The sequence below is a fragment of the Phasianus colchicus genome, chromosome 2, assembly GCF_987193195.1.
Source record: "Phasianus colchicus chromosome 2, bPhaCol1.hap1.1, whole genome shotgun sequence".
In the NCBI taxonomy this organism is placed as follows: Eukaryota; Metazoa; Chordata; class Aves; order Galliformes; family Phasianidae; genus Phasianus; species Phasianus colchicus.
Genome location: NC_143437.1, coordinates 66,803,598 through 66,819,220, shown reverse-complemented (window position 1 = coordinate 66,819,220; position 15,623 = coordinate 66,803,598). Strand labels below are relative to the sequence as shown.

General features: G+C 43.7%; 2 protein-coding genes across 12 annotated transcripts in view; one reads left to right on the top strand and one right to left on the bottom strand.

Annotated features, from left to right (window-relative positions):
• Positions 1–6,805, top strand: part of ARMC2 (armadillo repeat containing 2) — a 98,071-nt gene extending 91,266 nt beyond the window's left edge. For 8 of the 9 annotated variants that reach the window (XM_090135902.1, XM_090135903.1, XM_090135904.1 and 5 more), the window contains one exon: positions 3,217–6,805. In XM_090135902.1, coding sequence (XP_089992028.1) covers positions 3,217–3,368 — 152 coding nt within the window. In that variant the 3' untranslated portion in view covers positions 3,369–6,805. The remainder of the gene's footprint in view (positions 1–3,216) is intronic. The other variant, XR_016464418.1, reaches the window with a different exon arrangement.
• Positions 6,806–6,891: 86 nt separating this feature from the next.
• SESN1 (sestrin 1) overlaps positions 6,892–15,623 on the bottom strand; it is a 73,345-nt gene continuing 64,613 nt past the window's right edge. For 2 of the 3 annotated variants that reach the window (XM_031610826.2, XM_031610828.2), the window contains exons 2-11: positions 15,105–15,170; positions 14,029–14,229; positions 12,929–13,111; positions 11,926–12,168; positions 10,518–10,665; positions 9,954–10,066; positions 9,549–9,739; positions 9,205–9,349; positions 8,440–8,493; positions 6,892–8,005 (exon numbers count right to left, since the gene is read on the bottom strand). In XM_031610826.2, the coding sequence (XP_031466686.1) occupies positions 7,919–8,005; positions 8,440–8,493; positions 9,205–9,349; positions 9,549–9,739; positions 9,954–10,066; positions 10,518–10,665; positions 11,926–12,168; positions 12,929–13,111; positions 14,029–14,229; positions 15,105–15,170 (1,431 nt within the window). In that variant the 3' untranslated portion in view covers positions 6,892–7,918. The remainder of the gene's footprint in view (positions 8,006–8,439; positions 8,494–9,204; positions 9,350–9,548; positions 9,740–9,953; positions 10,067–10,517; positions 10,666–11,925; positions 12,169–12,928; positions 13,112–14,028; positions 14,230–15,104; positions 15,171–15,623) is intronic. The other variant, XM_031610827.2, reaches the window with a different exon arrangement.

Genomic DNA, 15,623 nt, shown 5'->3' with positions numbered 1-15,623 from the left:
CTGGAAACTTTACAGCCATGATCATACTTAAATTTTCTGGCATGCAGCAATGAAAGTATATCTTTGTTTTGGATAATTCTGAAATATTTCTTCCTCTACATTTAACGTTGGTTATTCCAGCAATAAATTTGACTGCAGAGTCTAGGCTGTGTAGCAGTTGGAACTGTCATTAAATAGTACAGCTTGCAGGATCTGGATGCTCATGTACAGTCACCATTCCAGTTACAGAATGTAGCAGCAATTAATTGCAAATAGGTGAGAAGTAAATCAGAAGGCTGGTCTTCCTGCAAGCTGTAGTCAGAAGAGTAGCTGTAGGAAAAACCAGCTCATCTTACTCATTGGATCTGGCTCCTCTGTGTGTTAATATCTTAACAAATTTTTAGTAATAGCATCTGGTTACTATTGTCCTACATCTTCCTCCTGCCATTGTATCCAGTAACAGCCTTGAACTGTCATCACTCTGATTCTATCATTCAGGAAGCAGGAGGCAGCTTCTGACAGACAGTGGACTGTACTTCAGCACTGGCACTCCCTCAGGAAGCTGAACAAGTATTGCATAGCAAAGCAGATACCTCTGTTCACCTGCTGTGCTTGACCTCTTCCTCTTTATTTCCCTTTTCCATACCTGGAACAAGATGACAGGAGATTGGAGTGAGCCAAAGGGGAGTGGAAATAGCATGAAAAGATGTGAGGACCAAGAAAGTGGAGCAAAGACATCACTTCTTTTTTTTCCCTGCCTATTCCCAGCAGCCTGAGCTGCTGTGGCATTGCTTTCCAATAACACTGTCATTGCTTTTCTCAGCTGCTCTTGAATCTTGTGTCACTCATTTGGCTCAAGCTCTTTGCAGTTGGCATTTCCTGGCCCTGCTCAGTGGCTTTGCCTTGCCCCACTCCCTCAGGATTAGCAATGGAAATGAGTCTCCATCCTGAGAACATCCTTCTGTCTGATCATTCGTTGAAGCCTCCTTTCTCTCTTTCTTCTTACAGACATTTCTTCTGCTCGCTTGTACCTCCCCTTTTCAATTCCAGGAGGTTATTTTGAGTCACAGTACCTGTGAATTCTAACAAGGCCAGGGCTCCCGGCCCCTTTCGTGATGGATCTGTAGGGGTGGGGAACCCTTGCAGACCAGAGACTGTCCACTATTTTTCAGCTTTCCCTGTGTCATGTGGACCCAGTGTGCATGTCCTGTTCCTGGGCCTGCAGCCAGCTCATATGCTGTTTGGCCACTATCCAATTTTGCTTGCTTTGAGGAGGGTCGTGGGAAACTTCTATTATCTGAAGATGCACAGCTTGCATGTGGGACACTGGCCCTCACTGATCCCCCAGCATTACTCATGTTCTATTGTGAGAAATTTACTGTTTTGTTTTAACACTTCAGCTTTGGAATGACTCTGCCCCTTCTTGCTGTAGGCTGGTGTCAGTGATCCACATTTTAGACCTATAAAGACACAGTCAGCTTCTGGGTAGGAAGTCATTTCAGGAGTAGGCAAGGCAATTCTGCCTGAAGAGAAAAACCATAATCCCTTATTTTTCTCCTCAGGATCTCTCACTGCTCATCTGCAGAAATTCATTTTGTATATGGTGGGCTAACGTGCCATTAGTAAGGGAGGAGCCAATGGGCACAAGCTGCAATAAGAACAATTCCAATTAAATATTAGGGGTTTTTTTTGGTTTTTTTTTTTCCTAAATCTACTCTGTCAGGGGCCAAGCAGAGGAACAGGTTGCTCATAAAGACTCCAAGATTCCATTCTTGGAGATTCTCCAAACTCAGCAGTAGCTAGACCAGAACAGTGTGATCTAAGGTGCTCTGCTCTGGACATGGCTTGGCCCAGGTGTCCTCCAGAGAACTTGTCCAACTTAAATCATCTCATGGTTCCACCAAATACAGATCTGATGTCTTAGGCTGGATTTTATCTCTGATTACAGGGTTTCTTCTTGCAGAGATGTGACATTTTCCTTCTTGAAATAATGAATTTTTTTTTCCTTTTTCTTTTTTTATGTTGAAGTCTCTGAAGTGGTATCTTCCTTCTGTGTAGAATGCCATGTTAGACTAACATCTCCTTCACAGTCAGCAGGTCTTCAATTTTGACCTTTGAGAAACACTGTAGTGGCTTGGAAATATAATATTGTTTGCTGTTACTGGTAACCTTCTGTGAAATGGAGCCATCCCTGTGCACAAGTAACACGGTTTCTTATGGCTGTTGCAACTCAGGGTATCTGCTCTGCACCAACAGCCTGTCTTTCTTTTACACATGAATAGTTGCTTAAGTGTCAACTCAGTGTGGGTAACCAAAGTTTCTCTCCAGCTCCAAGCTGTCTTTTACTGCTATGAGAGCGCAGTAAGCTCTGCTTAGGTTTAAGAGATTGTGAATCTGCTGCTTTCATTGTCTAGGACCAAGATTAATCATGCTGCCTGTTAGTTGGAGGATTACATCTTTGTTTTTGGTCCATTTGTGGCCTAAGTGCTGTCAAATATCCTTTCTGTGAAGTTATGCTGAACTCTTGGATGGAAACATTTGTTCAGTGTTATCATTTGTGTTTGTCGAGTGCTGTTATAGGAGTATTCTACTGGCTGCAGACTTGTTTCTTTTTTTCTGTAAGGATTTGTTACTTTGCCACATGCAGGCAAAACAGAGGGGGAAGAACACTCGATGATGTCTTCCTTTCATGCCTAACATCACTTGTCTCCATTAAGACTGCCCAATTATTTTATTTATGCAGTTTGTGAGTAAGAGAGGCCCTCAGTAATATATTGACTGGTGTGGTTCAAATGCTTTAAGTACAGTAATGGATATAGCTTGGTAAAGTCTTCAGAAACCAGATTGGCAAAGAAATTTGTGCCGCAGGAAAAAAAAGAGCCATAGTTAAATGAATAGGATTACTGACATTAGCAGAATTGCTTTGGGTAATGCTAAAACTGATGTAGTTTCCAGGCTGATAATTACAACAAATGCTTGGGCTCAGAGCCACAGCTGAGCTGTGGTGTTGAGAGAAGATTATAACCTGCTATGTGCTTTTTGCCATTTTTCTGACTTCAACATCCTTTATTTCCAAGTAAAGCTAAGTCCTTCAGACAGTGATTCTTTATTTTTTCTTAAGTGTAGAACTGGTTTGAAGCTGTGAACATAGACAACTGATAAATTGTATGTGCTACGGTCATAAAATACATTGTTGGGTGAGTTCAAAACTGATGATGATGTTTTCCTTGGTTACAGATGAAGAGCTTGCGTTGGGCTACGGCCTTGACAGAGGGGACCGCCACAAACTATACTGGGAAACAGAGTTCAAACCTGTGGCAGAAAAACTTCTGGACAGAATTCGGACCCATCACTCCTCTGTTTCTGCTGCGATCATTACTGCATTTTAATCTGCCTGGGCCTTTTTTTTTTTTTTTTTTTTTTTTGTGATGTAGATTGTACAGATATATTTTTGCAATATATGTTGCCATTGGTAAGTGTGTTGGACAGCACAGGAAGTTAATGTTTAGAAAGTTGGTAAAGCCTAGTATTTATATAAGGGATACTATACTATCTTTTAAAGGGGCTTGCCTGAAATTTTTGCATTGTAATTACATTTTAGAATATATTTGAGTTTCTCAAGCATCCATTCAGTAAGATTTTTCTTGGCTGGCAAAAAGAAAGAAAACCATTTGCTGAACCTCTCATTTTAAAAAGGGAGTTATCAGTGGATACTTGGATCCTGTGTGTCATAAATGAATATTGCTTGGTAGAAGCAATCTCTTACCCAAAGACTTGGACACGCTTTTACTTTATATGAAATTCTGCAACAGAATAACCCAGTTGCTAGGGGTGGGCATACTGGTGTGTTACATCATTGCATTCACTCTTTGCGCTGAAGGCTCTCAAAGTCAGGAGGAAAGTTGCTCTTCAGAGATCCCCCTTTCTTTACCTGATGCCACCTGGTTGGAATGTCTCAACTCCTGCAGTGATGCTGTCAGGATGCAGGCCAGCTGTTGCAGGTAAGGGGCATTTCTGAATCAACGTCTTATTGCAAAATACCCATGCACCCAACATAAGATTTCAGCTTGGTCAGGTGTGTGCCTCCTTCAGCTGTTCTTATGTTCTCAGGAGCTGTGTGTGCCAGTGCTTCCATCTGTCCTGGCATGCTGTGTCTTCTGGACTCATGTCTCCATTCGTGTGGCAAAAGCAGGGCAGCCCCCTACATTGTTCACATTCCTTATGCTTGCTCTTGGCCTGTTCATTGGCCGTGTGGTGGCTTCCATTGCTACAGTCTACAGCAGAGAGCTTAGTATGGTTTAGCTCTGACAGCAGTTCTGCTGAACTCAAAAAGACCTGTTCCTTTTCTTTGATCTATTCCTTATTGTTCTTTCTTTTGCCATTTTAATTTTAGCTAAAGTTTAGAGGGGAGATAAACAGCTTCAATGCCCCATTTGCTCCTTGGCCGAAAGAGTGGATGTGATTTTCAGGCATATGAAAGAAGGCACGATGGGTGAGAGAGTGCTGGAGGCATTTGTTCTTGGCATTCGCATCAAGGCAGAAGGCAGGAGAACACCATGCTGCGTGGTGCAGGGTGGGGATGCAGCAAACAGACCTCGTGGCTAAGTCCTGTCAGAAGCTCTAATCAGAACTGTGAAATCCTCATTTTGTCTGTCAGAAGGCAGCCGGAAAAAGACTTCTTGCTCAAGTCCTTGTGATGGCAGAAATGGAGGCAATTAAAATTAGTTCAAAGAAAATGTTAGTTATTTCAGTAAACGCAAGTTATTGCAGTAGTTCAAGCAACTGAACTGTAAACAGCAGTGCAGGGTGTCCTGTAGCATAGCAGAACGGGATGTCCCAAACTGAAGAGAGAAGCTGGGACAGCCCATGGGTGTTACCTCTGTCCCTATGTTAAGGGTTTGTTCTGTGACAGTCTTAGGAAGAGGCACACCATAGGAATGCTAAGGAGGGCAGAGGACAGCTGAGGCCTCAGAGAACCCGTGGAGCCTCACAGGTCTGTCTCTTTTTCTGAGCAAAACTCTTAATAATTGTAAGCCCCGAAATGCTGAATTTTTGGTGTATTCGTATTGCATCTTTTACCATATGGTTGTGTTTATGACAAACCTCAGTGCAGGAGTTCTCTTGTGATGTAAGGAGCCATTTCTATTTAGAAACCAAGCACATAGCCTCTTGCACTGTTGTTATTTTTTATGCCTTGGGAGAGTGGGTTCTCATTCACACGTGCAAAGTTATGAACTGAAACTGTGAAGATACAAAGCCAGGGGCTGCTGGGGAGGACTGTGAATTGCCCATGGGCAGATGGTCTGTCACGTTCCTATGGGTGGAGATAGAAAAGAAAATGCTGGTTTTGTTATTTTACTAGTGCCTCGTGGGCCCATGCAGCAGCCAGCCGTTAGCTCCCACCCCTCCTGCTAGCACAGGGTATGTTCATACTGTCCTAGGAGGAAGGCCACGGCAACACCGTCTCCTTCCATGGCCTTTTGGACAGGTTCCCCCACCTACATCTTTTGGAGTGAGTTGAGTTGCTGCCACTACTTGCCCACGATGCGTGGGGAAGCACTGAGGTATTGTTTCTGCATGCACAGAAGCTGCTGCACTGTGTGGCCACGGGCTGAGGCTCTGCAGGAGCTGCTCAGGGCTGACAGCCTGCAGCAGCCACTCACATCAGTGTTTGCAGAGGTGTCACGGCTTCTTCCTCACCCCCAGCATCACCCACAGCTTCTGCTCTGTGCAGCAGGAGCCAACTGCCACTTTCCTGGAGTGTGACTGTCACTGGCATCTTGACCATTTTCATGTGTGTAAAGATGATACTGCTCTTAACAGCCTTGCTCCCCTAGTTCTTAGGACCTCAAATGCCTTAACTCCATTCATGGGAAAACCCAAATGTTTTCAGATAGATTACTCTCAGGTAAGCAGCTCTGTGTGGTTAGGATTGACTGTGAGCACTGTTTGAAAATGTGGCAGGAAGAAGCCCTTTGCACACACAGTTTGCTCTTTGAAAAGGAAGAGGGTGCCTGCATATGCCAGCTTGTGGCTGGAGATTTCATGCTGGAAATGGACAGGTGAGGCTTTGTGGAAGTCTGCATGTCTACCTCTGAGCCAATAAATGAGCACCAGGAGCAACAGATGCTGCAGAAAATCAATTTCCAAAGGGGGAAGACACTTTTTTTTTTTGGTATGTCCTTAGGCTTAGCTTAGTTTTATGATTTTTTAGACAGGAAAGTTTTGCACTGTTTTTGGAACATTAGAAATCCTGTATTTTTAGTTAAGAGGAAATAGCAGATGCTTCCTGTTAGTCACGATTTTTGACAGTTTATTAATCTTTCTCCCCTAGATCATTTTAAATGTTTTAGCTTTTTGGACTACAAGCCTAAAAGTATTGTCAGAGTGTCCTGCAGCAGCAGAAACCAGTTTGAGCTAGCTCAGTTCTACTGGTGGGACTGGATATGTCCATTTATTTCCTGCCCTACTACTGTAAGTTTTGACACGTGAGGTTACTAGAACCCCATCACAGCCAGCTGCAGGAGTGCATCCAAAGCGGTTTGTCACAACTCTGTGGCTTTCAGTGAGGCCTTTGAAACCCTCTCTCCCAGTGTCCTTCTGGACACGTTGTCCAGCTGTGAGATAAACCTGTGAGGACACAGAAAAATCCATACAGCAGAGCACACCTGAATAGCAGGTAGCAAACTAAGGGAAAGAATGAGGGAGGATAGCAGGCAAATTGATGATGGATCTTCCTAGGATAGTGAAGAACTTTGTTTTTTTTAAACTTTACCTCCTCCCTGCTTTAGACTGTTGGAAAAGTCATGCTCATCTACTGTTTCAAGCATTTAAAACCAGTCTTTAACAGAGCGAGAGTGTAAATCATTAAGAGTAGAAATGCAAAGTTAAACCACACAAAAACACCAGGAGGAAAAAGTTTTGTTATCTTTATTTAAAAAATACCAATAATACTGACATATTTAAAAAGCAATTCACACTCATACAAAAGTATTCATGTGTTCTCCAAAACCACTGTATATTAAATGTCAGCATTTTAATCATGTTTTGATTTACTAAAAATAGATGGTTTTTAGCCTAGTTATTTAAGCAACTGCAAAAAATCAGTAAGACCAGCGTTGGGTATGTAACGCAGTAGGACTGTTTGGCAGCCTAGAACAACATTCCCATCCCTTGTCACCGCCCCTGAGCAGGGAGCAGCTCACCCTGAAGAAGCAGGACGAGGGGCTGCGTGACACCAGACGTGGTCAGATCTGTACAAAGCTCTAAGGACCACGTCCTCTTCTTTCCATTGCACTTTGGAGCTCACCAAATAACGCTGAATGAATGTCCTACAGCATCTTAAGGCTATACTATTTGAGAAAATTGACTGCTATCTTTCAAATCATCAGTGTGGACAGAGGAGGTTTAGTTCTGATTAAAAATAAATCTAAATAACAAGGCTTTTTGGAAACCACGCACAATAAAGGCTCAGACAATAGCAGTGCTCGCTTTCACTTTGAGCTCAGCTGGAACAGCCTCTCTGTTTGCTCCACCAGCACAAATAGCAGCATCAAGATTTTCTAAAATTATTCTCGTAGGGAAAGTAAATGTTATCAAGTCCCACTTCTTACGCTCCAACTCCTGTTGCGTTTGCCTTACAAGATCTATATAGCTGTGGTTTGCAATATTGCCACAAGTCCATAGAGCATCCCATGCTGGCTGAAGCCAAACCACCCCCATCGGGCAGCACTTCAGCACAGCCCCGTCTTTTCAACTGCCAAGCGTTCACTGCCCCACGGCAGCGGTGACATTCCAAATGTGGAAAGAGCTGAAACTAAGGGAGTTATGGCACAACGGGCATCTTAATTTATAGCTACCATTGGTCCTGAGGCTTCGTATCTTCCTCTGCCATACTGCAGCTGTGGAACATTCCAGCGTCGACAGGCAGCCGGAGACATCAGGTCATATAGCGAGTAATAGCTCTCAGAGCATAAAGTAGTTCGGCTTGCATCCGAGCTTCTACCAGAAGCAAATTTACATGGACCTTTCAAAAGGAAAAGAAGTCACTCTTCAGCAAAGTGCTCACAGAAACGTACTTTGGTAAGAGGAAGCCTGTGGGGCTGTGGTTTTCAGATTAGCTTTTGCCTTAGCAGTGGGGGAGAGCTTTGCGTGCTTCAGCTACCCAGAAAACTAAATTAGTTCTATCAGTAAAGCTTGCCAGAGGAGGAAAGATTTAAGAGGTGCTTCACTGCTGCAGCACAACACAGCAGCGGGACACAGGGGTGTTCAAGTAGGGCCAGGGTGGTAAGAAGAGGTGGGTAACCTATAATAAGCCAACTGCTTTAGCTGAGAAAAAACCAGACAAGCTTTCAAGCACAGAAGCCCTTCAGCAGTAGCTGACTACGTGCAGCTTGGAAACAACTGTGGAAGTTTAGCTTGTTTTAGTTAATTAGTTGAAGGCAAAAGGGTGGTTGGTACCTGTGGAGCGGAGGGGGTTGTTAGCAAAGGAAGAGGTGGTAAGGTCGTTTGCCCCTGTGGGTCAGAGAGAAAAACACACAGCTAATTACACACAGGTAATTATTGCCTGGACAATGAAGGGGTGGGGAAGCAGCAGTGAAGCACGGGGGAAATCTTAACATGCCGTACAACTACTGCCTCTGCTGAAGGAGTGGCTCCCGGCTGCTACCAAAGGCAAGAAGTTGAGTTGCCCAGCCCATCTCTCAGTATAAGCACTGTGCTTCTGTGGAGGGGAGATGAAGAACCATGTGGTGGTGAGGGGTGAGAAATGTTTGACTGACAGTTTGTTCCAGCTGTAATGGCTGTGCCTGGCTTCCCTTGCACTGCTTCCACAAAGATGGTGGGAACAGTTGCTGAGTGCCTGCAGGCACACATACATTTACAGGCTTTGGGCATAGAGATGCAAAGTTTGGGGCTTTAAAGAAGGGGTTATGTGCTTGAAAGCTTGTAAGTCTAACAACAGAAAAAAAAACAACATATGAACTATTTTACTCCCACCCTTAAATCACCATTATTACTGGGTATCTCAACTATTTTCACAAGGAGTTAAACTGTTATCTAGCAAACAATTCAGCATGAAAATTAGTTCAGTCTGGGGAGTACTATTTCCTGAATGCAAGCAGAAGCCCAGTACCAGCATTAGCCACATGCTGGCTGGGTATGTGTGCTGCTAGCAGGGCTAACAGATCTCCCACCCCCGCCCTTCAGAACGCACACAAACTGTACCTTCTCAGAGTGTTCAAACTGCCTCCAGAAGCTATCATACATTCTTTTTGTGGTCTTTTCAGGAGTGCAAACCACAGTCTTAATATAAACTTTAAAGCTGCGGTCCAACAACTGATTAATTTCACCATAGTCATAATCATCGTATCTGTTCGGAATTGAAAGAAACACTTTCATTTTCAAGAAGCAGTTATTTCACTTGCATTTTTTTGTAGCTTCCTTTGAGAAAAATCAATTATTGTATAATTTGTACCACTATTCGAAGTTTAAAAAGAAAACAAAAAACAAAAAAGCAACCAAGCACGCACACGTTTGCTTAATATATAAAAGAAAGGAATAAAACTGACCTTATTCCAAACATACAGTGAATATAGTTCCAAATAGCTCGTCTTAGCATTGAGGTATCCACATCTTTGTGCATGGCCATTGTGTTGTAAGTCAGATTATAAGCAATGTGAAACTTCTCATCAAGTAGCTGTCCCACATCTGGGTAAAGACGATTAACCAAGGAATAGCCGTGGTCTTCCCAAGAGTAATCCTTGGAACAAGAACAAATGCAGATGTGAACTTGTGAAGGTCTGGTGCTTTAACGTCATTTATCTCAGGGCAGATAACTGTAGGGGTTTTGTTCACTTGCTTGCCTTCTCACCCACGAGGCAGTAAACTACAGCACTGCAATTTCTGGGTCTGGTATGTGGCACACCAAGCAGAGAGCACTTGAAACGTCCTGTGAGCAGCTCCATCCTGCTTACCTGAGCTCGAAAGGTGGGCACGTGCATCCCGTGTCTGGAGAAGTCCTTGTAACCATAGCTGGTGTCCTCAAAGTGACGAGACACATCTCTTGTTGGTGCCGACTCTTCATCTTCTGTTAATTTCAAACAGAATTCCACAGAATTACACTAACGACAAACTGGAATTGGAACTATTACAGAAGAATGGGAGTTTTTGTACTTTTTAACATAAATACAGTTTCACCAGACTACCCAGATTACAAATCTTTGGTATGGCTTAATATGACTGCACCTATGCTTTCTTAGAGGAAGCTCCTTGAAAAACATCCAGATTCTTTCTTACAGACAAGCATCTTTTTCTCCCTTCTTTTGTGTACATATCTTCAATCCTGGCACTACTTTGCTTTTTTTTTTTTTTTTTTTAAAAGCATTCCCGAAGAAAACAAGGTGCTCCCAGTCTCAATCCCTTCAATGTAATGGTATAGTGCTTGTGACATCTAACACCTTTTTTCCTTCTGCAATGCTATGTATGTCTTCAAGCAATTTGGAACGGTATAAACATATACACAACTACATCTGCACTACCTGAAGAACACACAAACATGCTTTCTCTCTTCTCTCTTTCAAAACGTGTAGCCATCTCCTCCTGGCTTGCTTCCTCTTCATCTCTGCACTCCTGCAGTTGCTTCATTTTCTCCATAAGAGCTTCAACTTCACAGACAGACTCTGTAGTCTTGAAAAAGAGACACAAACATTTCATTTCTTTGTGTAACAAAAATGACAAGTATGGCAGAAATCATCAAGCCAGAAAATTTAAGCAGTTGTGTCCTTCATTTACATCTTTAAATACTGATTTTTCTAGGAAACCAGCTCATGAGAGAAATCTGTATTGACCTAAGAGTTCACATTTAGTCATCACCTTTTCTCAGTCAGATCCCTGGTATTTTTGGTAGATTTTAAGAGTCACAGCTTTTTGAAACAAGCAGTTGTACCAAAACTGAAATAATTTCTCTTACTTAATCTAAATGTCTAACAACTGAAAAACGAGGGGCTGTAACAGAAATTCCGATAGAGGAAGTAACCACAATTTACTGCCCAACTGTTATTTTTTCTCCTCCTCTGCTCACATATTGAAGAAAACATTGAAGAGAACAGTTAGAGTGAGTGTAAATGCATATGCAGTGAAGTCTCAAAGGCCAGCTAGCAGGACATAATCTTATCTCACAAGAGTTGCTTTGTCACCACCACAATACACCATTAATTCAATATCTGATTCTGTAAAAATCCACCTGTAAAGAGCAAGATGAAATTATCTTCAGTTTATACTGTTTTCCCCATTTCCTCTTTGCCTTTTGCAGTCAACTTGCTCCTTCAGAAAACCAGCAAGCTCATCAGACAAAATCTGAATGCCATCTGCACGATTACAGTAAAGTCTCACCCCGCAAGGAACCCATGCTGAAAATATGTTATCAGTGCACTCACATCATGCTTCTCACCAACTGGAAGCAAGCACACATCAGTGAGCACAATGCCGCAGGCAGGAAGTACTCTTTTAGGTACAGGGTCAGAAAATGGTGAAAGATCTGGTGTGTGATGCATCACAAACACCTCAAGGCATCAAACGCTGCACTCGAAGGAAGAGCCAACTTTCCACTGCGCACGTGGAAAAAAAAAAAAAAAAAAAGCACTTCTGATCCTGGCTGCTCAGGCCATGCATTGCAGCCTAGCTGAGGTCAGCAGCAGTCATTCAGTTAGGTGAATAAATGAGACAAAGAGCAGACAACAGAAAGATTGTATCTCTGTCTCTTCCTTCGGTGGCTTCCCGCAGCGTCATTTCAGCACCTCCTAAATGTCTTTTTTCAACTGGTTGCTCTTCATCTAGATTAGGCTAAGCCATCCCACTCTCACTGAACAGAAAGGCGTCCTCGGTGTACTTGGTTCACAAAGAAACTACTGCTACTGCAAGAGATTGTTTGTTCAGACAGACACTTACCGGAATACTTGCAGCTGGGCTGGCATGAATGTCATCCACCCCATGGTAGCCATTTGTGATATCACACAAGCAATAGTTGCTGACAGAAGGTGGCCTGAAGGTGTGACCGCCTTCGCAGTCGATCTCTGGGCTGATTCCGCAGCCAAACGTGAAGGAAGCAAGGGAGTGGTAGTGTGTCAGCAGAACAACAGCGTGGATCAGCTCTGCCAGGGACCAGCTGTTCTCTTCTGTCTTCAAAAGTTGCTTTAAAAATAATGCAAGACAAAAGCACTAACTTTAAAAAAAAAGGGTTCAGGTGATTCCACCTTCATGCAATTTATCAATACATTTCTTTGCCCGCTAAAATTATTTTTCCTATATCCACAGTTGCTTCCTAACTCTCTGCTGCTGCTGCTAGCATGCTCCGTGTCCCAGCTGCAAATGACCTGGGGTTAAGCCACACACAGATGACTTCTCTCCCCTCTCCAGCCCCCGAACAGCTACTGAAACCACTGCAGTTTCTATTTAGCACCATATGGTTTGCACTGAAGCCAGGCCGAATTGTGCTGAAATCTCACACCTCTAATGAAAAGGCAACCACAAGAGCTGCATATTTCTTCTGCTGATCCTTGGAGACTTGGAAAATCCTGGCAACTCCTGGCAAACCAGCAGTGTTAAAACCTAGCACCAGAGCTGGCCTCCCTCCATCTCGTCCTTGTAGGTGGAATGCTCTACACTTGGTAAGAAGCTTCAAACCCCCACTTCCCTTCAGGCAGGAAAGTGTGGGAGGTTTGGGGCCTCCTGGCAGAGCGTACATCCTACCCCCAGCCCGCTGTCATGCCCCTGCTCTGCACCTGGCAGGCAGAGCTGAGCAAGCCCCAGCACCTGCCTCCTCTGTGCTAGGGGGAAAGGGAGGGGCAGAGGAGGAAAGCTTGCTCCAGCAGCCACTGTCAGGACAGAACATCCCTCACCCTAACTGGCTGAAAAACAAGCATACGTTCGCATTACTCCCTGAAAGATTTACCTCGATATGCTCCTTGGTGATAAGCCAGGGTCGGTGAGCCAACATTTTGTTCAGTTCTCCCAAATTCTGCAGTTTTTGCGGTGCATTTTCCAGGCCGTTCAACCATTTGGGGTCTCCACCAACATGCAGGAAGTCATTCACATGGAGGTTAACAAGGTAAGAGCACTGATGTCTGGCTGCAGCCTAGAAGGAAAAACATGATTCCGATACAGAAAACAAAGTGAGTTTGCACTTTATAACAATTACTGTAAAAGTCATCATTTCCTCAAAATACTCAAGAATAAGACTTGCAGTGTTCAAAGATTGAGTTTAAAAAAAAAAGAAGAGACATCTGCCCATTTTGACGATTGTTCTCACACCATAAATATTCTTCATTTGTATACACTCTAATGATGCTGGTCACAGGTGCAACATCCTACACCCAGGGAGAAGTACGAGCACAGACTCACTGCACTGCTACAGCAAGAGTGCCATACTGCACAGTGGGCTCCAGAGTGGAGGAAACAACAGTGCTTCTAGATGAATCTTTGCCACATAGAGCAAGAACAACAAAAGGGTAGCTTTGCAGCAAAGTGTGATCTATTCAAACAGTAATGCTCTTCCCATCAAATTAAGCTGCAGCCCAAATCTTTAATGTAACTTCAGCAGGTGAAGGTCACTGCGCTGTCAGATTGGAAATGAAAAATTCAATCACTTTGGGCAGATAACTTCCTCAGAACAGATTCAAAAACATAGGATGGGACCATGATGTCAGAGGGAGGTGCATTTGATGGACCAGGCACACAAAAAAAGCTGTCTTAAAAACCAGTTTCTGAGATACTAAGGAAACCAAAAATAAGCAACTGTTTATATTTTTATAACACTTTTTTGCTTCCTCGCATTCGCACTGAAGCTCTGAACATCAAGAACATCAAGTACTGGTCTTACAAAACAATTTGTACAGCAGACAGGAACAAACCTACTCTGTTCTTCCCCTCGGCTTCTAACGAAATGCCTCACCAACTAGAAAGTGCAAAACACAATAAGAACAGCTAGTAAAAGAGATCAGAGATAACTGCCACAGCGGCTGCTTCTGCTTGCTGCCGTGTGCTCCAGCGTACCATTATCCCGATGTAGTGCCGGTAATGAAGAGGGAGCGGGCCGTCCATCTGCAGCAGATAGTGCTGAGTTTTCAGAAAGCTTTCCAGATACTGTGGGTGGAAAACCATCACCAAGGTAACATTGTCCAATCGGCCCAGCGTAGCAAAAGAGTCTGCAAACAGCGCGTGCATCATGGCGTCTTCACTTCCCACTTGAACGGTCTGATTTAACAGAAAGAGCAATTAGCAATGTTGTCTCAGGAGCGTCAGTAAAACAGTAAACAAATGTACTGCCACAGCACCCAGAGCCCCAGTGAAAGGAATTACATGAGACAGCTGTTAACAGCATTAAATCAGCACACGTAAAGACAGGCACACAAAATCCCAAATATTCATACCACCAGGAAAGGGAGACTTTTGCCTTTTTGCTTTCTCTCATGCAAAACTTACTTCTCATTTCTAACCCTCACCTTCACTTTCTTGAATGCCCCAAATTCATCCGAGCTTTCTACAAAAATAGCAAGCTAGCTGAAAAGAAAAAAATTCACTGAGGGGAAAAAAGAAGGAAACAAGAAGCTAGCTAGGACAACAAGGGAGAAATAAAGGAGACTGAAGCTTAAGGCTCAAGAATTCCTAGAAAACCACAGGCATATCACCAAGTTTTCCTCTGCTCCAAATCCTCCTACCAGCTAATGAGAAGCACCAGAAATGCTCAGCCACAGCACTCCAAAGTCTGACAGACAGTCGGAATGGCAGTGGCAGCTCCAGAAAAACTAACCCTGGAGCAGAGGGGCAGGTACCTCGTGGACCAGTAGGAAACTGCATCCAGACATTCACAAGGAAACAGGCACTCCTCCCCAGAACAGTATTGGGTTTCTCTACTGCTAGACAGCAGAACAGGATGTTTTGTAACCATTCCAGGGCTCACTGCTTTTGCATATCAGAACCGTGGCCAAAATCTCACCAGGACTGAATGTGAACACAAGTGAAAATGTTCTGCAGTTCAGCAGCTGTCCTGAAACCAAGTGTGGGTTACTACTAAAAGAGTGTTCCTTAAAAGCATAAAGTTCACTGTGTACTTGAAAACACCACCGCACCTCCTTCTCTGGGATGAATCTGCTTGGTCCGTGTCCCAGTGGTCTAGGAATTCTTATGCCGAGTTCCTAGAAAAGAAAAACACACCATCTCAGCATTCGGTTATAAACAGCTTTTAGCTGCGGTTGCAAGAAAGAAAGGAATATATCATTCAGAGCAGAGCTTATTTGGGTACTTTGGGTCCTCTGCCATGGGAACTTTTACTGGTACCGCTTGTACAAATGCTGATTATTTTCCTCCAAGTGCTTTATAAGTAGCGCACTTGTTTACAGTACACAGTCCCACTCCAGCAACAGAGAAGTGAAACAACAAAGGCCCTGTCAGCTGCAGAAAACATACACAAACATACATATGCACACACGCTCCAACCTGGTTCACAGCAAAGTTGCACAGAGCATTTTTGGCAGGGTGTCCAGGACAAGTTGTTCAGTACACAGCCGGCCGCCGTGTGGTTGTGCCACTGATACAGAACGAGCGCGGTGCTGTGCATCTGTCAGGAAACCAAACAGCTGTAACCCTCG